At 46.6% G+C, this 25,073-nt stretch overlaps 2 protein-coding genes across 2 annotated transcripts in view; both read right to left on the reverse strand.

Moving 5' to 3' along the window:
* The window catches only part of LOC144769708 (uncharacterized), a 687,018-nt gene that overhangs the window by 420,048 nt on the left and 241,897 nt on the right, over positions 1 to 25,073 (reverse strand). The window lies entirely within an intron of this gene.
* On the reverse strand, positions 22,166 to 23,235 carry LOC144767209 (osteopetrosis-associated transmembrane protein 1-like). The gene has a single exon (XM_078650762.1). It carries the CDS (start codon positions 23,218 to 23,220, stop codon positions 22,282 to 22,284), a length of 939 nt encoding a protein of 312 aa, XP_078506888.1. The 5' UTR covers positions 23,221 to 23,235; the 3' UTR covers positions 22,166 to 22,281.

Below are 25,073 nucleotides of genomic sequence, written 5' to 3' on the forward strand. Positions count from 1 at the left end.
GACTCTGCCATGCGTCTTAATGGTGCGCGTGGCCTGCTCTTGTCCCCCCTCGTTAGGTCTCGGCTAGAAGCTGACACGATCGCTATAGTTCTCTGCGAGAACGTGCTTTGCGCGCTTCTAGCCGAGACCTAAAAAGGGCCTGTTAATGCATACATGAACAATGAGGCCCATGCAACTTTGTTCGTTCGGTTACCTCCACGGCCTACGTGAGGGCAACACAAAAATGGCGTCACGAACAACTCAAACAAAATGGAGTCTGGTTCGAAATCACGGCACCTCAGCCCCTCCTTTTGCCATTACGTAGGCAATGACCGAAACTCACGTCAATCTGAATCCAGGTCTATATCTATTCTCATCAGGTCATCAAGGTGTTGCTGTAACATCATCTTATTATCCTTCGCTTCTCTCGGGACTGGTCTTCTCACACAGATCATAGCACAAAGACTACAAATGGCGGGACCACACTGGATGCAGAAGCAACACGAGAAAAGGATTGCTAAAGCCATACCAAGAAACATCAGAATCTTCCATCCCCATTTGGACAGCAGTTCCCAAAACCATTCTATCAATGACCAGTTCCCGTCGTCTACATGTATAGACTCAGCGGACTTATGTAACCTCAAGATGGCTTGGTACACTGTTGGGGCGTTATCTGGTATGAAAACACAGCAACTAGACCCGATCAATTTACATACCCCACCTCTATCTGCAAGTATAATATCTAAAACAAAGCGGTTCTGTAATGTCATAAGGCGATCTGCTTGAAGCTCAGCTGTAATATTGCTAAGGGCACCTGCAGTCTCATTTATAGTGGCCTCGACCACTCTTGTAAGCTGACGAATATTTCTACTATTAGCCATAGGACCCCAAAAGGGCAGTGAACCCTTAAAGAAGTCCCCAACTTCTTTTGTGACAGTATCTTTCGCATCGATAACACCTCTACCATATCTTGTCTTATGGTAATTGAAAGCAGCTGTATACGTAGGGGGAAGCAAAAATGCCACATAACATGTGCCTGGAAAATCAGATGGCAACCATGTATATGCTCTGTCGTAACAAACAAAATACGTGCCTTTAGCTGGCATGAACCGTGGAGATTTCTAGGATGTATAGACATAGGTGTGCACACACACACACTCTTACCAAGCTGAGCTCTCGGATTCTGACCATTACCTTGCAGACAAAAATGACCTCGGTGGGGTACAATCCAAATAGGAGGAGACCTTTTCTGTCTCTCTTTCTCTGTCAGGCTAATGCTATATTTCGTCTTGTTCCAACCAACATATGCTCGTACCTCATCTTTAGGGATAGCATTATACGCATCAATATCTCTGATATCTACTATTCCCTGTATCAAGGCATTATTACTCGCATTATCTTTGACGGAACGTACAGAAGATGCTTCATTCGCATAGATAAACATTGCTTGGAGCGCCCATACTGACCCATTAGGCGAACAAGGCAAAACCAAATATGGCATTCCCTTATCTGTCGTATGTGGCATAAGACCACAAACCCAACAATTCGTGGTATTTACAACTAACTGATGCTGATGCAACATCTGTATAAACAAATTATTAACAAATTCTGATCTTCGTGTCTGTTCATGTTCAGGCAACGTATGAAACTCATGTGGGGAAACAGTAGAAAAAGAAAGAGTAGGTTGGGAGGTAGATGCAGACGTCTGTTATGAAACATAGATGATCCAACCCACACAAACCAACGTAATATTCAAAAGCATTAGAAAACACAGTATTAAAAAACATTTGCTACGAATCAGTATACACACTTTCATTTTAGGATCAACTCTCTTAACACCCTTATCAGACCCAAAAGACTCCATCCTCTAACGTGCTGCTCACGGCTATTACCTTCTTCACTTAAGTGTGCGCCAAGATCGCACTAACGACCCTGAACCACAGACCTTATGTCAATACGCGGCTCACCCCTTAAGGCTGTACCGCGACCCTACAGCTGAGTCCGGATGGTGACTCGAAAAAGAAAAAAGTAAAAAAGTCTCTTGATCTGACAAGGTGTAATTCACTATATAAAAAAAAAAAAAAATTTATTTGTCCATGAGAACAGTCTTTCTTGGTCCCAAATTGTAGCGTTCTTTACCAAGCACAGTTGGGTCTTTAAAAAGGAGCTCCGGATTCGTCGTGTCGAGCTTCAGATGTGGAGGCACAGCAGCTTGCAGAATATCATCATCCTCGCGTTCTGACTGAGTCCATGTCAAATGTGCATCACTAAAAGGTACAAATCTAGAAATCCTTTCACATTCGGAATCAGCTTTTCCATCCTTCACCCACTTATCATACGGTAAAGGCAAAGGAACTTTTTTAGTATGGGTGGCATGCACCCAATTTTTTTTACCAGCTACCCTAACAGCAGTTCTAGTGGCCAAAAGGACCAAATATGGTCTAGTCCCTCTCGGCTCCAAATTCTTGGCTCGTTGAAAATTCTTCGTCAAGACAAAATCACCAGGTTGAATCGTATGGCCTGGATCTGCAGTAGCTGTCGGCAAACTGTCATAGACCTGTTGGTGGAGAACACGTAATTTAGCAGTCAAGTCATGTAAGTAATCCACCAACATAGGGTACTCAATCTCGCTGTACTTTTTAGGACGAGGCACACCCCAAACATTCGCTGGACGACCAAAAACTATTTTGTATGGGCTAAGTCCCACACGAGAATGCACTGTCGTCCTTGTTGACAAAAGAGCCAACGGCAAGGCATCTGGCCATGTAAGACCAGTGCTCGCTTGTATCTTAGCTAGCTTCAGCTTCAACGTGCCATTATAGCACTCGACAAGTCCAGCAGACTGGGGGTGATTCACAGCATGAAATTTCGGATTAATACCCAAACCAACACACACTTTCTTCATGATTTGACCCACAAATTCACTTCCATTGTCGCTCCATACAATTCTCGGCAATCCGTATCTAGTAAAATACTCCTTGAGCAAAACCTTGGCTGTAGACAAGGCAGTATTATCCTTTAGTGGGTAAGCCTCTATCGATCTGGAAAAGGCGCAAACAACCACAAGGACATACTTCAAATTGTTGCATCTCTCCATGTGAATGTAATCTAGCTGTATCACCTCAAATGGATACGTCGGAGGAGCAAAATGACCAGCTGGAGTTGGAGTTCCCTTTCCAGGATTGTACTTCAAACAAATCATGCAATGTTAAACCACATTCTCAGCACATTTCGGAATTCCAGCATTCTGCCATACTGGAGCCAACAGCTTGCATATTCCTTTCTAACTAATGTGAGCCATAGTAACCACTGGGAGCACATACGCGTCAGGCAACAACCATCGCTGGTGTGCTGACAACTCAACCCAACAACCTGTTGAATCCAACATACCCGTACTTTATCTCCACGTACTCACTTCTTTTTCCGTAGCTTCAGCCTGAATCATCTTCACACTTTCTATTGTGTCTTCCACCAGCCATAACCCAATTAGCAGGGCCTGCGACATACATACGGCTCATCATGTCTTTCACCGTTTCCTTCGCAACTTCATTCGCAAACGCATTTCCTCGACCTACATCATCCACAACTTTCTTATGCGCACTACACTTCACAATTGCAATCTGCTTTGGGAGAGTAAGTGATTCCAGAAGTTCATTCACTAACTGCCCATGCAGAATTTTCGCACCATGAGAAGTAAGGAATCCTCTTTCTCTCCACAAACGTCCAAAACTATGGGCAACACCAAACGCATACTGGCTATCAGTATAGACATTCACTCGCTTTCCCTCTGACAACACACACGCTCTAGTCAATGCAATCAACTCTGCTGCTTGCGCAGAATTCTGTGCTATGCGTGCTGTTTCAACAACTGTATGTAAAGTTGTGACAGCATATGCCGCAGTCCTCTCACCATTCGGAAGCTTGAAACACGAACCATCTACCCATAAGGTACCATCAACATTCGTGAGAGGAGTATCTTTTAAATCAACTCTAGCCTTCGTTTCCTCCTCTGTCCGGAGAACACAATCATGCTGTTCCTGAACATCTGTCTCTACAGAAATCGGCAACAACGTAGCTGGATTCAACACATTGCACCTCTTAATGTGAACATGGCTAGCCAAAAGAGTCAGCTCATAACCTGACAGACGTGCACTAGTAAGGTGCTGAGTCTTAGTCCTAGTCAATAAGGTATTCACTGCATGTGGGACCATCACAATCAACGTATTATCCAATACCAAACCAGCAGACTGTCGGATAGAAACAGCCGCTGCCGCTGTAGCTCTCAAACAGCTTGGCAACGCTTTAGCTACCGGATCTAACGGCGCTGAAAAATACGCACATGGGCGTTGCTTGTCTCCAAACTGTTGAGTCAACACTGACAATGCACAACCTTCTCTCTAGTGAACATACAACGTGAAAGGTTAACTGTAGTCAGGAGTACCCAATACCGTAGCCGAACACAATGCATAACGTAATTCAGAAAAACTTTTCTGACAATCATCAGACCAAGGGAGAGGGTACGGAGTATCTTTAAGAGTCAGCGCCAACAGAGGTTTCGCTAGCAAGGAAAAGTTAGGGATCCATTGCCTACAATACGAGGTGATACCTAAGAAGGCACGTACTTCTCTCTGTGTGGATGGCACACTCATTTGCGCAATCGCTTGAATTTGTTCTGGGGTCAACCTTCTTCCCACCTTCGACAAGAGATGACCTAAGTAGGTTACTTCTTGTCAGCAATACTGTAACTTGGAAGGTGACATTTTATGATGAAGGTCAGACAAATGTCGTAACAAAGAAAGAGTAGCCTCTTTACAAATCTCTTCATCATCAGCAGTAATCAACAGATCATCAACATATTGAATAAGAGTAGCACCAGAAGGCAATACAAAATCATCAAGCTGAGTTTTCAACGCCTGACTATAGATGGAGGGACTTTCACAATAACCTTGGGGAGCTCTCTTAAACCGGAAGCTTCGACCTCCTAATGAGAAGCCGAAAATATCTCTACTCTCCTCAGCAATTGGAATACTGAAGAAAGCATTCTTCAAGTCGATAACAGAAAACTAGGCTGCCGAAGCAGGAATCAGAGTCAACAAAGCAGTGATATCAGGGACAACAGGAAACTGTGGCACAACAATCTTATTCACTTCTCGAAGATCGATCACAAACCGATACACAGGTGGCTGAGAAGCATCAGTACGCTTAAGGACAGGCAGAACAGGACTGTTACACACGTTACCTCTCGTTTCTTCAATTACACCCTTCTCAACCAAATCATAAATAATTGCCAAAAGACCTCTCTCGCCATCACTCGATATTTTATATTGGGGAATACGAGGTAGCCTAGCATTTGACTTAAGGGTAACAACATAGGGTGGAATCTGCAAAAGACCAACATCATTGGGACCTGTAGCCCAAAGTGTATCAGGAAGAGAACGCAATTCCAGTGGAAGGCAATCTTTAGACAAATACATCGGATAAATCACTTTCTTACCCAAGGTAAGATGTACTCCCGCAGGAGAGCAATGTAATATCGCATGCAGTCTTTTCAGCAAATCCAAACCCAACAGATTCTCACCACAACCAGTCGTTAGAATAAGTGGAGCTTCCAATTCACAAGGACCAATAGAAAGGGACAAAGGACTAGAAACCGGATTACAAACTGGGGCGCCTGAAAATCCTACGGAAACATTGGTCAAGCCAGACAAAGGTGCGCCAGGAAGTTTAGAGTGCATAATAGAACTCTTCGTCGCACCAGTATCCAAAAGAAAAGGTTCTGCCACACCTGATGTAATTACTTCAACATAAGGTCCACTCTGGTCTAATGGAACTGACACTACTCCCTCTCTTTGCCCATGGCTGTCCTAACTATCATTATAACCAGCACTCTCACTCTCGACATAATAATCATCAACATAGTACTGTGCAGACTTTCCACTCGGAACATTCTGTCTGTCAAAATAATTCGCAGAATTCTGAAGGGAAGAGGAACGCTCATTCTGGGGGAAAAAACACCGCGTCCCCTACCCCTAGGAGCTTGTTGGAAACCACCACGACCTCTCTGACCAGATACGCCATTCACACGCTGTAACAAAGCCGGGCAACTATTCTTAAAATGACCTTCTTCTCTACAGTAAGCACACTGATTAGGAAAAGGAAAAAATCGTGGAGCTTAAGGCTCAGGCTTCTGTAATAATCTCTGAAACTGTGGAGGTTGCTGAAACTGAGGCTGATTCTGACGAGGCGGATAAGCTTGCTGCAAAAGAACCTTCGTCTTTAGATCTTTAGTTTTCTTCTCTGCTTTATCCTTCTCATCTTTATCCCTATTCTCGTAATATTGTGCAGTAGCCAATATCTGGGCCGACGAAGAAACAGCCCATGAACTCTCAGAGTCCTTTAACTTATTAGAAAGTTCGGGAAGCAAATTAAAGACAAATTTGTCCACGAACAACCTTTGACCACCTTCCGTACTCATATCCTGACCACTATGATCAATAAACGTTTCTTCAAACCTCGTGAAGAAATCAGACACACTCTCGTCTTTCTTTTGTTTGCATGCTGCTAACTTATCCCAATTCACTCGCAAAGGAGGCATCATAGTTTTCATTAAATTAATAATCCTACCAGGTAATTCTGCAACTAAGGGCTCAGGTTTGGCACCTCCTACTTGCCGACAATCTGCAGCAACAATATTAGCCCACGTATCTCCTAATTCTTGCGCATGATTCTCATGACGAATCTTCGCCCACAAAGGTTGAGGGACTACATTACCCATCAACATATCTATATCAGCTAAATTCATAATACAGGCATCAACTGTCTGAGACAACTCCTTGTAATAACCGGCAGGATTCTTACGGGGGTCAGGTAAGGTCTGCTTAAGAGCCAAGACCTCTGCTCTTTTCCAAGGGACATGTACCCATACTCGCTGAAAATGTGCCGGTACACCCTGAATACCCTGATTAACATTAGCAACAACTTCCTCTCTCCATACAGGGGGAACCTCTCACATGGGATACTGCTTCACTTTCCTCCTAACAGAAGAATCAGGTTCGTACAATGTCTGAGGCGGTAATCTAGACCTAAAAACAAGTATCGTCTCCACGGCATCTGTAACATCAGATTCCACTATCGTCCCTTTGGCAAATTCTGACTGAACATCAAGCACTTCCTGCGGAATCGGACCCAACTCATTATCTTCCCATTCCTGACGCAAAAAGGTACACATCACATCAAAAACATACCTTTGCTTAGGCGGCTCCCATTGAAAGAAAACATCCATAACCGCTGGCAAATCATACCTAGAAGCATTTAAAATCCATCTACGAGCCAACAAATCCAACACTGTCTGCTCTTCGGAACTAGGAAGCTGACTACGACTCTGCTTTCGTTCCGAAACAGGGGTCATATTCAGTGACCCAAACAATGGAGACAACAAATTAGCAACAGTCTTGGTCATTCGTTTACGAGCAGAAGAAGAAGAAGCAGACATAAGAACAGGAGAATAAGTATTTTGAGGCAAAAGAGGTGTAAGGACAAGAACAGTAGGAGTCGAAGATACAGAAGTAGAAGGCAAAGGAGTTTGAGGCAAAGCTGGTAGCAAAGCTGGCGACCCTAGAGTGGATTGCGCAGTGGGAGGCAAAACCATATGTGGAGCACCGGGTGGCTGAACAACAGCAGGAGGTTGAACAACAAAGGGTAGAACAACCGGGGGTAATGGAGGCGCAGTAGCACCCTGGACATAAGGGGGTAGCAATCTCAGTAAATGAGAGATCAAAGGATCTTTTTCAAGATCTTCAATTACTTTCAGAGGAGAAGGTGGCAAGGCCGGATAACATTTATCGATGGCCATGCAACGTTGTCTATCTGAGACTTCACTCGCACGCTCTTCTCCATCTTCCTTAAACTCCCTAGCAGCTTGTAGTACTGACATATTCTTATCTTTACTATCTCTTTTTGCTTGCTTAATTTGTCTCTGTTTGGCTTCCTTTCGCCAAAGGCGGAAAGAGTCAAACATTGCCTGTCGGGCTTTCTTCCTAAATAGCGCAACTTCCAGATTATCTAAAATATTTAATTCGAAACTACCATGTTGGGGCCATCGTAAAACACCATCTTTCTTTGTATAGTGGACCCACACTTCATTATAAGTGATAGGACCCACTCCGTGTTTTGAATAGAGCTCATAAGTCGGAGTTCCAACCGGAGGTATTTATTTATTTATTTACTTATTTATTTAGGTTCTTGTATAGCACAGGAATCGACCCATAGGGTATCTCCGCGCTTATGGTCTTCCAAGATGCCAGATCGGACACGAATCCTCCAATCGGGAATCCCTGTTACAACCACAACTAAACCATTTCCTAATTTTGCTAAGACCAGGCATCTTATAGCTCACTAATCTAGCTTCAAACTTCAAGGGGTTATCAACTATTGATACACTCGTAAATATACGAGCCCCTCGGCTTCGATTATTGCAGCAACCGAATCAAACAAAACCAAGAACCAAAACAAAATCGTGGGAGCGACCCACTTATACTTAACCAAAATATCTGTCACGCCACCAGAAGACCGTCTATCATCTCGCTTTACAAAGGATCAATCAAGGGTCCAAGACAGGGCGACAGTCAGGGCAGCAGTCCTTCGTAGCCGTTGGAAAGCGGGAAGCCTCGCTGAAAAGACCTTCGGTCCACGTCGACATGCAGGGGTCGATGAAGTGGCGGCCTTCCTCCAGAATTTCCTCACGTGGCTCCTCACGATCCTCAGGCTTGGACCGGTACCGCTGAAGTCGCCCCACCGTTGGGCGCCAACTGAAGAACCGGGTTTTCTTGGAACCCAGCGGTGCCAGGGACACACCCGAAGTCTTCGTATTCTCCTGTCTTGGAATACAGAGACACGGAATACTTCTGGATGGCGTCAAAGATCAAATTTATTAGCTGCAGCTAGTAAAAGTAAACCAAGCAATACAACACGGTGTACAACTCAGGAAACTGCTCAATTTTCATAGAGCAAGACATCTCTTTTTATACACCATATTCTCATTACAAATGTACACCCACTGCGCAGAATTCTGACCAATAGGATACATTTTCTAACTGAGTATTACATTAACAAAAACCCAATTTACAGTAACCCAACCCAAAAGTTAATTATTAAGACTGTCCCAAATTCAATTTCCACAAGTCGGACAAACCCATAATTGAAAGCACTCCCCATGTAATGAAAAGTCATAAGGAAAGAAACAATTCAGATGCTGATTAGGATGAGATATGTGCAAGGAACTAAAAGTTAACGATATCCTGAACATTGATTGGCAATTTTAGACAAGAATCAAACCAAGTGAAATTGGCCTCACGAAGGGCCAGTTTCAGGTGAAGAGGTCTGCGTCCTGCAGTTCACTCACAAGTCAGAAAAGGGCCTGTTAATGCATACATGAACAATGAGGCCCATGCAACTTTGTTCGTTCGGTTACCTCCATGGCCTACGTGAGGGCAACACAAAAATGGCGTCACGAACAACTCAAACAAAATGGAGTCTGGTTCGAAATCACGGAACCTCATTACAGGGGCCACATCAAGCATCAATCATGTAGTAGAATGTGGAGCATGACACAACCAGATACACTTCTCTGTAATATAGTTTTTGTCTACACTGCGTGTGGCGCATTATGCTGCAGAAACAGGCCCAATTCATCGGGGATCGCTTCATGCCACACAACGAATTAAGCGATACAAAAGGGGATGATAGACGGAGCATTTAAACAAATCAAACACTCACCCCCAGTCAACTGATCTGGGTTTAATCCATCACCATTCTTTAGTTCACTCAGCCACCCCAGTTCAGACATGGCTATATGCAAATCAGTCTGACCCTGTGCCTTATGGGAACAGTCCAGCCCAAACTGCCAAGCCATGTCTTCCCTGGACCAGAAACAAGCATCCTGGGACCGGTTTCTGATTCATAATCCTCATCAGCCAGTCTATCTTGTATCCAGTGGCCAAGTGAACAAGGGACTCACGTCTGAGCATACCCTGCCACACTTAGGGCGAACAAAGCGATACAAAAGGGGATGATAAACGGAGCATTTGAACAAATCAAACACTCACCCCCAGTCAACGGATTTGGGTTTAATCCATCACCATTCTTTAGTTCACTCAGCCACCCCAGTTCCGACATGGCTATATGCAAATCAGTCTGACCCTGTGCCTTATGGGAACAGTGCAGCCCGAACTGCCAAGCCATGTCTTCCCTGGACCGGAAACAAGTATCCTGGGACCGGTTTCGGATTCATAATCCTCATCAGCCAAGCTATCTTGAATCCAGTGGCCAAGTGAACAAGGGACTCACGTCTGAGCATACCCTGCCACACTTAGGGCGAACAAAGCGATACAAAAGGGGATGATAGACGGAGCATTTGAACAAATCAAACACTCACCCCCAGTCAACTGATCTGGGTTTAATCCATCACCATTCTTTAGTTCACTCAGGCACCCCAGTTCAGACATGACTATATGCAAATCAGTCTGACCCTGTGCCTTATGGGAACAGTCCAGCCCGAACTGCCAAGCCATGTCTTCCCTGGACCGGAAACAAGCATCCTGGGACCGGTTTCGGATTCATAATCCTCATCAGCCAGGCTATCTTGAATCCAGTGGCCAAGTGAACAAGGGACTCACGTCTGAGCATACCCTGCCACACTTAGGGCGAACAAAGCGATACAAAAGGGGATGATAGACAGAGAATTTGAACGGGCAGCCAAAAAGGAGTCAAGCCAGGCCAGAACTGCACCGGAGATGCCTTTTGTACCGCTTTGGCCGCCATAAGTGTGGCAGGGTATGCTCAGACGTGAGTCCCTTGCTCACTTTGCCACTGGATTCAAGCAAGCCGGGCTGAAGACGGCTATAATGCCAGAAACCGGTCCTCGGAAGCTTGTTTCCGGTCCAGGGAAGAATTGGCTTGGCAGTTCGGGCTGGACTGTTCCCTTGAGGCACAGGGTCAGACTGATTTGCATATGGCCATGTCTGAACTGGGGTGGCAGAGTGGGCTAAAGAACGGTGATGGATTAAACCCAGATCTTTTGACTGGGTGTGAGTGTTTGATTGGTTCAGATGCTCCGTCCATCACCACCCCCTTTTGTACCACACAACGGATTAAGGCGTAATTCTATGGACCCGATAAAAAACATAGTTCTGACTGTCTCGATTTGTTGAGCTTGCTTTATGAGATATAATGTTATGTGAAAACACGAACCTGATGCTTACAGAACGGTATGTATGCAAATATGTAACCACATAAGCTACAAGAGGTTTTTATGGTAGATGCAAAAAATGCAAGACCTGAGCTAACAAAACAGTATTTTCCCCCAAACGTAGTTATCTTTCTCAATCACCTGTTCTCTATAGCTGCTTGGTCTGTCGACTCCTGTTTCACCTTTAAATCCGCCATGAGTGCTACCGTGGCTTGTAGGGGACACGCTGAGATAAAAATCGTACCTCGATGAATGCACCGGAACCGGTTGTTTGGTTGTGTACATGGCAAGCGTGGAGGGTCTGCAGCTGAGCCTGAAATGAACCAGGATAGCATCATTCCGTGACTCCAGGGGAAACCTCCCCCCACTGAGACGATCGGCGCTACTTTGGTGAACTCGGGGAAGTTGGTAGCCGCGTACGTGAGAGCAACTGCGCTGGTCAGTCACGGTGCATTAAAAATTGGCTCACAGAAAAAAAAGTATTTAATGCATAATTAAATGCATGTCCCTTGGCAGAGAAAAGGGTCCAACAAATTTGAGACCATATTTTCAAAACAGCCCGTACTGTGTTTTCCACACTGTATTTATCTTACCACGGTTTTGCGATATGCGGTACTGACTACCATGGTTCGCTTCTTGTACTGTCACTGCCTCCCACCATGATTTGGGAAAACGCCACTGTTGATGTATAGCTTCTGCTGGAGGAGCATGCGTAACACAGCCGCCTAGACAGGTCAGGCAAAATAAAGTGCGAGACTCAGCCAGCCAATCCCAGAATAAAACAACCATTTATAAATGCAATAGGACTTGTATTACGAGAGACCTATTGCATTATAAACAATCCTGCGGGCGTCCAAGAAGGCATGATTGGGAGTAGGGGGGAGGGAGGTGGTGAGCAGAGAAGTTACGGACTGCGGGTGGGAAGGGGTGGGGCGCAGAGGAACAAAAGAGATTGTTAAGTAAAGGGGCCAATAGCAATGGAAGTAGAAAAATGACGACATGGCAGTGAGGAGGAGGGACAAAGAAACCAAAAATAAATCAGAATGCAGCATTTCCGATTTAAGCCAATGAAAAACATTGACGGAAAGTGGGCGGAGCTTCCCCCACTATACTGTATACTGCATGCCTCACAAAGCGAACAGTGCGTTGCACTGCAACGCTATGCAAGACCTAAAAAAGGCGAAGAGAGAAAAAAAAGCAATAAAGAGGCAAAGAGGCAGAAAGCAAAAGGATAGGAGGAAGGCTAGCAGCAGAGCAAAGATGCTGCAGAATAGACCACCTGAGATGAGGCGTAGGCGGGAGCCTGCGAGTGGAGGAGGGTCTCGAACCAGCAACCAGCGAGCTTAGAGATCCTGCAAGGGGCAGCAGCTACCAGGCAGAGCTGCGCAGGAAGGGGAGCAGATAGCTGACAAGGTTAGTGAAGTTGCTCTTATCCTAGCGCAGCAGTCGCCATTAAGTAGTGAGATGAGGAGGGCTAGACAGCTGGGAGGTGGGAGCGGGAAAGGCGGTGCTAGGAAGGGGGCGGGGCTGCGGGGGTCGAGTAGCAGTAGAGGCACGGCACAAAGAGAGAGGATAAAAAGTGAAACGTGAAAAAATAGCAAAAAAAGTGAACAGAGAAAAAAACTGAAAATAGTGTAAAGAGGAAGAAAGCAAAAAGATAGATGGCAGGCCAGCAGCAGAGCAAATATACTCTCCACTAGGCCACCTGGGACGAGGCGCAGGCGGGAACCTGGGGGTGGAGGAGTGCCTTGAACCAGCAACCAGTCAGGGTCAGACAGCCTGCAAGGTGGAAGCAGCTACCAGGCGGAACTGCAGGAAGGGGAGAAGATCACGGACAGAACATCAGCACCCATTCTTGTAGCTGCGACTGAACTTATTCCCCAATTATGTAAAGCAAGGTCCAGACTAGGTCTCACTAGAGAATACAAGTCTTAGAAGTCCCACTATGGCTACTGAAATTTCAAGTGGCCCAGCACCCTCGGTGCTTCAGTCAGAGCAGATTCCCTGCCCGCAAGGTCTCTACGTCTCAATGTTCTGTCTTACCAGCTGGAGATGAAATGGAAGGCCTCGGAGGGTTCAGTGGGTCTGGGTTTAGGTAGACTGCGGGTGGTGTTGGCAATGAGCGGTAACCTCAGTGCAGCCAACATGGCATCTGGACCTACACAACTCTTGACAGCTGTTGCAGGTAAGTATCTTTGGTCTCCAATGGCATACCTGGGGTACTACTTGGGTTCAGATGATGACTTAGAGGCTCTGAATTCATAATTGCACACTGTTCACAGGCAACGGCCGTCTGCCTCCTCTGTATCCCTCACCTAGCATGTTGGGGTTACGTTTTGTGCACTTAAGGCTGTGTGCTTCTCCGGTTCACAATACTGCACAGGGCAACATTCCTCTCTTCACCATAACACTGCACCAGGGTGAAAGCCTTAAAACTTTGCCGTGGTCCGCTCCTGCCATATGCGTTAATTGCACATGGGTGGACGGCCTTGATTGGTGTGACAGTCCCATCTTCCACACGGCCCCCCACTTGGCACACAGGTGGTCGCTACAATATAGTATCCAACCCGATTGATGCGCTGATTCAGACAGCTCAGAATCTCGCATTTCGCATTCCGAGATTAACTTGACAGGATCCCACTGTAGGAAAGTTCCCCCATTTTGACATAGTTACCACCAACCTTTGCCTGATACATGCTGTGATTTTGACTGAAAGTGTACTGTGTTCCTGCTGACCAGGTCACCAGTGCCAGAGCTCTGTCCCAAAACTGTATAATTGTTCCCTCAACAGGCAAAACCTTGAGCACCCTTAGTAAGGTTCCTAGTAAATGGGACCCTAGTACCTAGGGCCTGAGGTACTAAAGAGGGTCCATAAGGGCTGTTGCAAGAATTGTGCCACCCTAAGGCACCCCTCGCCAAGCACATGCAAGACTACCATTGCATGCGTGTCTTTGTGCAGACAAAAGTGAAAACACAACATGTCACACAGACCTGTGTGCCAAGTCCCTAACACTGCATGTGATATTCATTAAGTCACCTCTACAACAGGCCGGACAGCCCTGAGGCAGGGTGCTGAATATTACATGTGAGGGCATACCTGCATGAGCAGATATGTCCCTGTGCTGGTCAGGCCTATTACTGCCAGTACAAGTGACCAGGCAAGCCATTTTAAAATGTGTGCTGGACACTGGTGAAAAAGAGTTCTCTGGCCACAAGATGGCTTCACTGAAAATTGGGATGTTTGGTATCAAACATCTTGTATTGGTAAACCCACACTGATACCAGTGTTGGATTTACCAATACATGCACCCAGAGGGTACCTTAGAGGTGCCTCCTGAAAACTTACCAGCCTGGCTGGTAGAATCCAGTGACTGGATTCTACCAGCCTGCCACCAGAGTCACTGTTCTAACCTACTAGGGTGAGAGCCTTTGCTCTCAGGAGACCCAGATCAAAGGTCTGACCGGGAAGAGAGTATATCACGCCCCCCACCAAGATGATCTGCTGATTCTGACTCCCATATCGCCTTCAGAATGTGAATCTGGCTCCCATAACAGGACAGGAAGCCACCCCTGTGTCCAGAGCCCCCTTGGCACCTGGACAAGTGGGGAAATTAGCTAGTCAGGTAGGCGTGCCACCTCCAGGCTCCATGCCACCTCCAGGCTAGCAACACCCCTAAGCTGGGCTACTTTGAGGTGAGCACAATTTTTCAGAAGCAGCCATCTTTGTGATAGCATGCTAAGGAATTCTGGGACAGCGTTATGCCCACTTCCCACAGTAAATGGTCATATAGGGGACATAGGGACCCCAAGGGTCGAAAGTCCATTGGCTATGACCTAGACTCGTCTAAGACCCCTAACTTCAGTATTTACTGGAGGCCCCCGGGCACCAGAGAAACAGATCCTGATGATCTTAGAAGAGAAGGGATACCGAAGAGCTGAAAAATCCAAAAAGAGAGAAGAAGCAGCTGACCTGGTACCAACCCTGCTGGCCTGTCTGCATCTCCAGTTGAAAACGGCACTAAATTTGACTCGTCCTGCAGCTGTGACTTCAGAAACTTGGGAGGACTGCCTGCCTTCAAAAAAAGATTCAAGACCTCCCAAGAACAGTGGACCTGTTCTAAAGAACTTCAAAATGAGAAGACTCTGAGGCCTCTGGAACCGCAAAAACTTGACACCTGAAGCAACCACGGCACCCATTGCTTTTGGCCCAAGTTGAAGTATGCCAACGGTGACAACAAGGTTCCCCAGCCCTCCAAAGCCTGAGTAGATCATGGTTTCATTCCTCCTGGACTCCTGACGTCACCCGCAGCCTCCGCATGCAGTCCCCCACGATCACGACTGCTCCGGTAAGGAAAAACCCGATGCATAGGGACACCTTTGTACCAGTCACCCCGGGGCCTTGAAGAAGAGGACCAAAGGTGTTCCCCCTGTACCCAAGCTGGTTCAGCTGGGCTTGCATTCTAGCCAGACCCTGCATCCTCATTATACAGTAACCAATCCCCTTGAAACGCATTGGGCTCCCGATTCTGATTTGCACTCTGCACCCGGCCACCCTCATGCCGCTGGTGGTGTACTGCTGGTGCTGCCTTAAACCTTGTCCACCACTCACCTTAACTCCTGGAGATTGGTCCTGTAAGTTGATGTACTGTACCTGTTTGCGGAACTTGGTCTTCCTTCCATAGAATAACATTGCAGAACTCAGAAATTGCAGTGTCCACTTTTTAAAGTGAAAATAATTTATATCTAAAAACATTGTTATGTTATGTTATACGTGATTTATAACGCGCACAATTACTTACAAGTGTCCTGGCGCAGGGAGAGCTACAGGCAGGGAGCAGAAAACAGTTAAGTGGTCCAATTAAAAAGATGCGTTTTGAGTAATTTCTTAAAGATGCGGAAGTCCTGAGTGTGGCGCAGCAGTACCGGAAGAATATTCCAGAGGATGGCAACCTTAACTGAAAGTGACTGACCCCCCATCCTAGAGCGGCGGAATCGGGGAGTAATCATCAGACGGTGAGAAGCAGAGCGTAAGGAGTGGTGGGGATGTAAAAGGCCACATGCTTCTTGATATAGGAGGGACCTGAGTCAGACAAGGCTCTGTGGGCCAGAGAAAGGGCCTTAAATTGCACCCACTGGGCCACTGGGCCACAGGAAGCCAGTGGAGCTTGCGCAGATGAAACCTTGCGCTAGATCTCTTGGAGATATTAAAAAGGAGTCTGGCCGCCGCGTTTTGGATTAATTGAAGTTTATTCATCAGGTAGCCAGGGATACCGATGAATAATGCATTAGAATAATCCAGGCGGGACAAGATAAGGGACCAAGCCACCATCTCCCGAGCCGGTTGCGGTAACATGGAAAAAAACCTGCTCAGTGACTTGAGTGTACCAAAACAGACACCCGTCAGTCGCTTAATGTGATCAGAAAACCGGAGATCTTCCCCGAACCAAACTCCCAAGTTCTTAGCAGGGCCACCCTCAGACAGTGGACGGGGGAAGTCCAGGGGCCACAAAGATTCTGAAAAGAGTGGGGGAAAGTGCCCGTACAGCAGTATCTCTGACTTCCCCTCATTACACTTGAGTTTAGCCTGCGCCAGCCATGTGAACTCGGCTGCAAGGCATTCCTGCGCAGCCCCCGTGTTTAAATCCGAGCCATTCCAAGTAAATAAAAGCTGGGTGTCGTTAGCATAAGCCATGATTTTGGCACCCAGCTCTTCGGCCAGGGAAATCAACGGAGTCAAATAGATGTTGAAAAGCAAAGGGCTCAAGGTCGAGCCCTGAGGAACTCCCGTTGAAACTTCCCTGACCGAGGATGAAAAAGGGGGCATCCACACCTGCTGGGAACGGGCAGCCAAAAAGGAGTCAAGCCAGGCCAGAACTGCACCGGAGATGCCTTTTGTACCGCTTTGGCCGCCATAAGTGTGGCAGGGTATGCTCAGACGTGAGTCCCTTGCTCACTTTGCCACTGGATTCAAGCAAGCCGGGCTGAAGATAGCTGGAATGCCAGAAACCGGTCCTCGGAAGCTTGTTTCCGGTCCAGGGAAGGCATGGCTTGGCAGTTCGGGCTGGACTGTTCCCATGAGGCACAGGGTCAGACTGATTTGCATATAGCCATGTCTGAACTGGGGTGGCAGAGTGGGCTAAAGAACGGTGATGGATCAAACCCAGATCTTTTGACTGGGTGTGAGTGTTTGATTGGTTCAGATGCTCCGTCCATCACCACCCCCTTTTGTACCGCTTTGGCCACCATAAGTGTGGCAGGGTATGCTCTAACATGAGTCCCTTGCTCAATTTGCCACTGGATTCAAGCAAGCCGGGCTGAAGACGGCTGGAATGCCAGAAACCGGTCCTCGGAAGCTTGTTTCCGGTCCAGGGAAGGCATGGCTTGGCAGTTCGGGCTGGACTGTTCCCATGAGGCACAGGGTCAGACTGATTTGCATATAGCCATGTCTGAACTGGGGTGGCAGAGTGGGCTAAAGAACGGTGATGGATCAAAGCCAGATCTTTTGACTGGGTGTGAGTGTTTGATTGGTTCAGATGCTCCGTCCATCACCACCCCCTTTTGTACCGCTTTGGCCGCCATAAGTGTGGCAGGGTATGCTCAGACGTGAGTCCCTTGCTCACTTTGCCACTGGATTCAAGCAAGCCGGGCTGAAGACGGCTGGAATGCCAGAAACCGGTCCTCGGAAGCTTATTTCCGGTCCAGGGAAGGCATGGCTTGGCAGTTCGGGCTGGACTGTTCCCATGAGGCACAGGGTCAGACTGATTTGCATATAGCCATGTCTGAACTGGGGTGGCAGAGCGGACAAAAGAACGGTGATGGATCAAACCCAGATCTTTTGACTGGGTGTGAGTGTTTGATTGGTTCAGATGCTCCGTCCATCACCACCCCCTTTTGTACCGCAATGGAAGAGAGGCGGGCAAGAAGAGGCTGGTGAGGTACCATGTCAAAGGCGGCAGAGATGTCCAATAAAATCAGAACCGCTCATCCAAGCACTCCCTGATAGCCTCTGCCATCTCAATCAACGCTGTCTCTGTACTATATGATGTTCTAAAGCCCAACTGGGCAGGGTGAAGCGCCCCCAGAAGTTTCCACAAAGGACTCCAATTGGCAGAATACCACCTTTTCGCATACTTTGGCCAATGCCGGCAGTAAGGAAATAGGACGATAGTTCACAGGTACGGAAGGATCTGCTGTAGGTTTCTTAAGGAGAGGGAGAAGTTTGGCTTGCTTCCATTGTGCCGGTACCGTGGCTGACTGAAGCGACCAATTAATAATGTCAGTGACTTCTGGTAACACCACCTCGGCAACCCCGGCCAAGGCTCTGGCAGGACACGGGTTTGAGGGGGAGCCAGACTTGAGGGATTTAACACCTTGGCTGCTAGAGATATTTTCCTCCTGTGCTGCATTCCCTGATTTCCCATTGTTCATGACAAGGTCAGCTCGTCATTAGCACAGCTCCAGTGTGCCTCATGACGAGCTGAGCTCGTCATGAGCATGGAAGGAGTTAAGGATAGCAAGAATGTCAGACTTCTAGGCCTTCACAAACTGAGAGAATAGTGAGTTAGTAGGTAGACAGGGGGGGGGGGACCAAAGGAGTAATCTGCAGCGCCACTGGTGATGCCAGGCTTGCTTGAATGGCTTGTATTTTATTAATAAAAAACGTGGACAACTCCTCGCACCAACCAGGGGAAGCTGAAATAGATTTATGCTCCGCACAGGGGGACAAGAAACTTCTGACAATGGAAAATATCTCTTTGCTATTGTTGTTAGCTTTCATAATTCTATCTGCATAAAAATTACTTTTAGCTCTTAACTGAATGGTTTTTCTTTGATATCTGTACTTATATAAAGTTACTTGCTATTTTTATAAATTGGTGTGGATCTCCTTCTTGAGTCGTGTTGTCATTTTTTGATCATTGTGTGTATTTGCAAAGTGTCTTGCACTCCTCTATGTTAAGCCTAAGGCTAATCGACCACACTACCCCCATAATAGAGAACTTTGGGATTGCATAGCAAGCCTCTGTCCACTAGTTAGAGAACCCCTGGACTCTTTACACTGTATGTCTGATTATTGAAATATCAGATAAAGAGCCAGCTTCTTACACCCACTGAACCTCGCACCCTCTAGGTGATCTCCTTCTCCTCAGAAGGCCTATTGGTCTTGAGCCAGGAGAGAAGCTGGTGCTCCAGGCTGCAGGGTGCGTGTTCTTGATTCCTCCAGGTGATGTCTCCTCACCAAGCATGGGATATTGGCAGACTCATAGTTTCTAGTCCAGCTCACAACAGGCAGAAGTTGTGCTTAGCTTCTCCATGCTGACGCACAGCTTCATTTTCACCATTTGAGAGTCTCAAGCTCCACGTTTTATAATCCTTTTCTAGACACAAAGGATTATATTTTAGTGTCTCTGTCTTTGAAGTTTGGGGTTGCCCACTTTGAAGTGCCTATTCTTCTCTTGCTCCGGAGAGCAGTCCGTGCCAATTCTCAAGTACTGCACCACTCACTGCACAGGCACACATACATCCCAGTGCGTGCACGCAACCACACACACTGATTCTCATGTACTGTACCTTTTCACAGGCAATCATACATTCTAGTACACGAACACAATCCTGCGCACTGTCCAGTACTGCATCCATCCTAATGCAGGCCAAGGATGTGTTAAGCACAGGGCAGCTGAACTTTACACGAGTGAGCCAGAAGGCACCAGAAAGACCCATTCACTCTGCTGATCACTATTACTGAAAACATGGTATGTTGCCACCACAGCACTTGTGCTACTTAACTCCAGGCAAAGGCAGCAGCCTTCCACTCTTTGAGGGAAGCACTTTGGTTGCCCCTCCTGGTCCTAGCAAGACTACTGTTGTGAATCAGGCAGAGGTCATGGCGCACATGCATGATCTGTGTTTAACTATGACAAAAATAATCAGCATCAGGGATCCAGACATCAGTACAGTTGGGCACTTAGAGCAGGGGTACACGTCCATTACCATGAAGAGCACAGTGAATATCTGTGCTGGCTGCATATATGCCTTCAAGTAGCAACACAGAAAGGCTACAATCCTGAGCAGTGCATGCAGAGTGAAAACATGCTGATTGTATGGGTGTCTGTGGTGACACAATACATCGGGGTAACAGTGCTGGATAGCGTGTTTGCTGTAGTCATACACTGAGTGCAAGTGTGCTTATAATGGTACGTAACATTCAAGACCCTGTGATCCATTCTCGGGGAGCACAGGCCGGCCTGGTGAAGACTTGAAGAGGTAGAGGAAACCCCACCAGGTAGATTTGTATATTGCTGTGTTCCTGTGAGCTCGGTGGGACACCTGGAGGAGAGCGAGTGAGGTTCCCCCTTTACACTTCGAAGGGTGCTCTTTGATTCAGTGAGATATCACAAGGAAGGGGCCTGGACACTTCTCATGAAGGAGATGGGGCCGATAAGGGAATCACAAAGAGTGGGACTGCAAACCACAAATGAACCTTTTGATGCACACACCACTGTGGCTGACATCCAGATATGAACTCTAGTCACTCCAATGGCCTGTGGTGTGGGAATATCAGCTTCATAGTCCTGCTGTGACACACAGCTTTCCAAGAGGAAGAGGAAACATATGTACTTCAAAAGAAGCAGAACCCCAACTTAAAACTTCAAACACCCAGACTCTAAATCACATTTAGTGTCAGGAAATGATCTATAAGAAGGGGAGGTTGAGACCCTAAAAAGTGTCATCTGCCAAGCAGTCAAAATAGCTGTGTGAGGAGGGGAAGCTCTGCAGACTTCTGCCTGTGACCAGGACTGGGGACAAAGGCTTGCTAGTTTCACTGTTGGATGAGGGGACATTACCCAGGGAAATCAAGACCACCTGCTCTGGAGCCAGGAGCACCATCACCTACTTGCTTGCCATGACCAGTGTGCCTTGTGACAAAGAGAAAAGCGTTTGAGGGAGCGAGGTCCAGTGGAGAGCCCTGTCGAGTGGACTCCCGGGGTGAGGTGTGCATCGAATGGGTTGATGCCTGCGTGCAGATTGAAGTTAGCGACCCCCGTATGCCTGGAGAGGGCTGCTGTGAAGACAGCCGTGTAAAGACTGCTGTGCGGTAAGGGCAGAAGTTTGTAGGGCACTATTTCAGTGACCCCGTATGCCAGGAAGGGCCGCCGTGGAAAAGACTGCCTTGTGGAGATAGGCCAATGCCTTTTCAATATCGTAGCAGTAACCACATATTCCAGGAGTGGCTGCCATGGTAAGGACTGCCGTGTGGCAAATGCCGAAGCCTTGTGTGGCAGTGGTGGAGCAACCCTGTACGCCAGGAGGGGCTACCGGTAGTAAACATGCCACATGGACATGGAGGAGCCTGTGAATTGGTGAGCAGTTGTGGCCCATGGGACAACAAGAGCAATAAGTACTATCAATGCAAACAAATATATTTACAAGACGGACCGTGAAAAAGCAGAAAAAAGATGTACAGAAAAAATTACTGTAAACTGCATCAACTGAGCTGGCACTTGTAACCCCCACCATCAGAAAAAACACACACATGCAGATCACATTTTCAATTAGTTTGTCATTTGCTGACACACAGAGTGCTAAATAGCATTCATTTACTATGCAACACCCCAAAAATGTGCAGATTGTTGGCAAAACCAACTGTGCTGAATTTCAGTCTACATAAGGCAGGTCGAATTTTCCACTGCACCACAACAAAATATCCCATTTACTTACAAGTTAAATCACTTAAATTCCAGAAGGAGATGGATAATTTTGTAAATTAATGTGAACAAAAATTTTATTGGTCGATGATCGCCCCACAAGTGGTCACAACCCTTCATTGTCTTGTGTTGACTACATTACATTTTTTGTTCAAACAGGAAAACCTACAGGATATACTAGCTCAAAAAGAAGGCAACTCCTCCAATACAGGACTGTCAACTCTGTGCCTAGGACCAGCTGATGCTGCATTTTAAGAAAGTGAACTACAGTGCTCTTCTTCTTGTCCTGAACTTCTCTTCATGAGTAGCTCAAATGCATTTTTAAGGAGCTCTTTCTTCAGTTTTCCTTGTTCCTCAGCTTGATTTATCTTCAAAGTTCAACAAGTTGGTGGCCGATCTCATGCGCTTAGGCAAAATGAGTTTACGCTTCTTTTGTTCAGAATGTAAGTAACTGCTTAGGTAGAAGATGACTGGCAGAAAAAGTATAAAGGAAGAAACTGCTACCACCGGTACCACATCATAGAAAGGAATATTGCATTTGAATATCTGACTCCACAAGATACGAGTACTGTTCATAGCATCTTCTATGTCAATGCACAGGGTGTTTCCCTCTTGCATTTGGGCGTATAATTCAGTCAAATCTTTATACATCTTACTGCAGTTGGTGCACACTTTAGAATAGTTCCCTTCTTGGAAGGGGATATGTGTCACTACTAGTTTGTTTTGTTCAAAGCACTGCATAGTTGCATTAAACTTCTCCATGAACTCTATGGAGTCATTTCGTAAACCTTCTCCTTCGTTCCGTAAGCACAGTGCACAATTAGAATCCTCCCAAATCTGATTAAAGGAATTATTGAGACGGGCGACTATCTGCATCCGATCACATTGCAGAAGGTTCCTTGCACACCGGGAAATCTCGGTTGTATTCTCCTGCTCGAGTGCCAAGGAGAGGTTGTTCATCTGCTCCTGCAGCAGGCTGTACTCGGGCTGACAACTTTGGCAGGGGCGCGGGGGCCGGGCGTTGAGCACCAGGCAGGCGGTGAGGGCGGCGCTGCTGTTGGCCAGGGAGCGTAGGAGGTCGCAGCAGGGCTCGGGCTGCAGCATGAACGGACTAGAAGAGCTGCACTGCACAAGTGGGCCGTCCCCGGGACCAAGACAGAAAGCGGCGGCGTCAGAGGCGCTCAGCAGGGACAGCGACAACTCCTCTGTTTGAGTCAGCGAGGAGACATACTGGTTCCAGCCAGACGCGGAGCCCAGGAGCGCCTCTACCAGCAGGAGAAGCAGCGGCACCATCGTCGTAGCCCTGAGAATAACTCTTCCGCCCGATACCCACAGAAAACAGCCCGGGACAATAAGTACTGTATCCGGCCTGACCCCATGGATCAAGTAAGGATGCCATGGAAGGATTGCTGCCTCGACGGGATTAAGGTCGGGAGCATCAGAATCACACCCACCCCTTGGAGAGTGGGGAAACTTACCCTGCAGGAGTGCTGTAACACCTCTGATCACTGCCAGTGCACCACTGCGTTGGCTCAGACGAGAGCCTGTGCCTGCCAAGTGCTGCTGTGACACTCGCATGAAGCTGAATTACCTCAAAAGGACAGGAGCTGTTGAGAGTGCCACAGACGGGTCACCCTTCAAGGTGTTGCACGCTTCCTATCTGCCGGAGCGGGTAAGACTTGTGTCGGGCCTGCTGGCCCAGGGGACTAGCTGCTAAGAGCGCTGCGGCATTAAGATACTTTTGACTGTAACTGAAGAGTCAGTGGACTCTTGAGCTAGAGGACTACAAGTGAGTAATCCAACACTGGACTGAAACAGGGGTGCGAGCTGGCTTCACACCTATTTAATTTATTTATTTCAGACCTATCGAGAAAGTTAGATGAAATGAATTCACAGTCACCGAAGTTGGGTAAACTACAAACGTCGCATCTTGCCTACGCAGATGATATTGTTCTTTTGAGCCTGGCAAAGGTAGGCTTGACAAGACTGCTAAATGAACTCTCTGAATATCTGTCTGTAAATAAATTGGAACTCAATTTTACCAAAAATAAATCAATGCTTATCACAAATCGAACAGCCTCGAATCACAATATAAGACTAAAAAGTAATTTGTTGAGGAAAGTATCTTGTTACAAATACTTGGGATTTTATGTAGACGATAAATTATCATTTCAAAACCAGAAAAAATACATGACGCAGCGAGCAGGGGCCCTAACATTTGCCCTTAAAGCAATAGCAAAGAAACTGGAGGGGTCTTCATTAGGACCATTATTGATGACTATTTCTGCTAAAGCACTGCCAACACTATCATACGCCAGTGCTGCTATGCATGGGAAGGATTCAGAAACCCTTAGCAAACTAATAACGAGTATCTATAAAAAGGTTCTTCAGCTCCCGAAGACTGCCTCACCAGCGCAAATGTGCTTAGAGTTTGGGCTACTGAACGAAATATTGGGCAGACTCTACACATACATAAAAGTATGGTATCAGATAAAACTAAATGTAGAGGAAAATAGTCTCAACAAATTATTATGGCAGGAAATGGAACAGGACAAACACTCGCCAGCCTATATATTTTTGGAACATGCGCTAAAGGTCACCTGCACTACTGACCTCTGGAATAAACATATGCCCTATCAAACATTTAAGTTAACATTAAACAAGGCAGCAAAGTTAAACTTGCTGCTGATTGATAAAGGCATTTTTTCAAAAAGAATTCAATCTTGGACAGTGATTAATACTTATAAAACACTGAAACAAGCGGCCTATTTGGACTCCACTTTCTCTATCAATATAAAAAGACAATTAACAACATTACGGTTTGGACAGTTCACTACTCTTGCAGACGCCCCACATTGGATGCATACGGAAAACGAAAATTGCCGGCATTGTGGTTATACAAAGGAAGATTTGGTTTATCTTGTATGCCACTGTAAGACATTGCAACCAGCGCAAATTACATTATTACGGCGAGCGTTTTTGGACAGAGGCATAAAATCGGTTTGAACCACTATTATAAGAGGACTGAACTCTACCGATTCCCAAATGTACTGCAAATTGTTTACGTTTTTAAGTATTCACGAACAAGAACTAAAAGCTAAAGCAGCTCAATGATAAAATCTGAAGAATACTTTTATAATTATGTA

Source organism: Lissotriton helveticus, chromosome 7, assembly GCF_964261635.1.
Source record: "Lissotriton helveticus chromosome 7, aLisHel1.1, whole genome shotgun sequence".
Lineage (NCBI taxonomy): Eukaryota > Metazoa > Chordata > Amphibia > Caudata > Salamandridae > Lissotriton > Lissotriton helveticus.

Bases quoted from the DNA above. Each gene is read 5' to 3' on its own strand.
- LOC144767209 (XM_078650762.1), bottom strand. From the start codon at position 23,220: ATGGTGCCGCTGCTTCTCCTGCTGGTAGAGGCGCTCCTGGGCTCCGCG.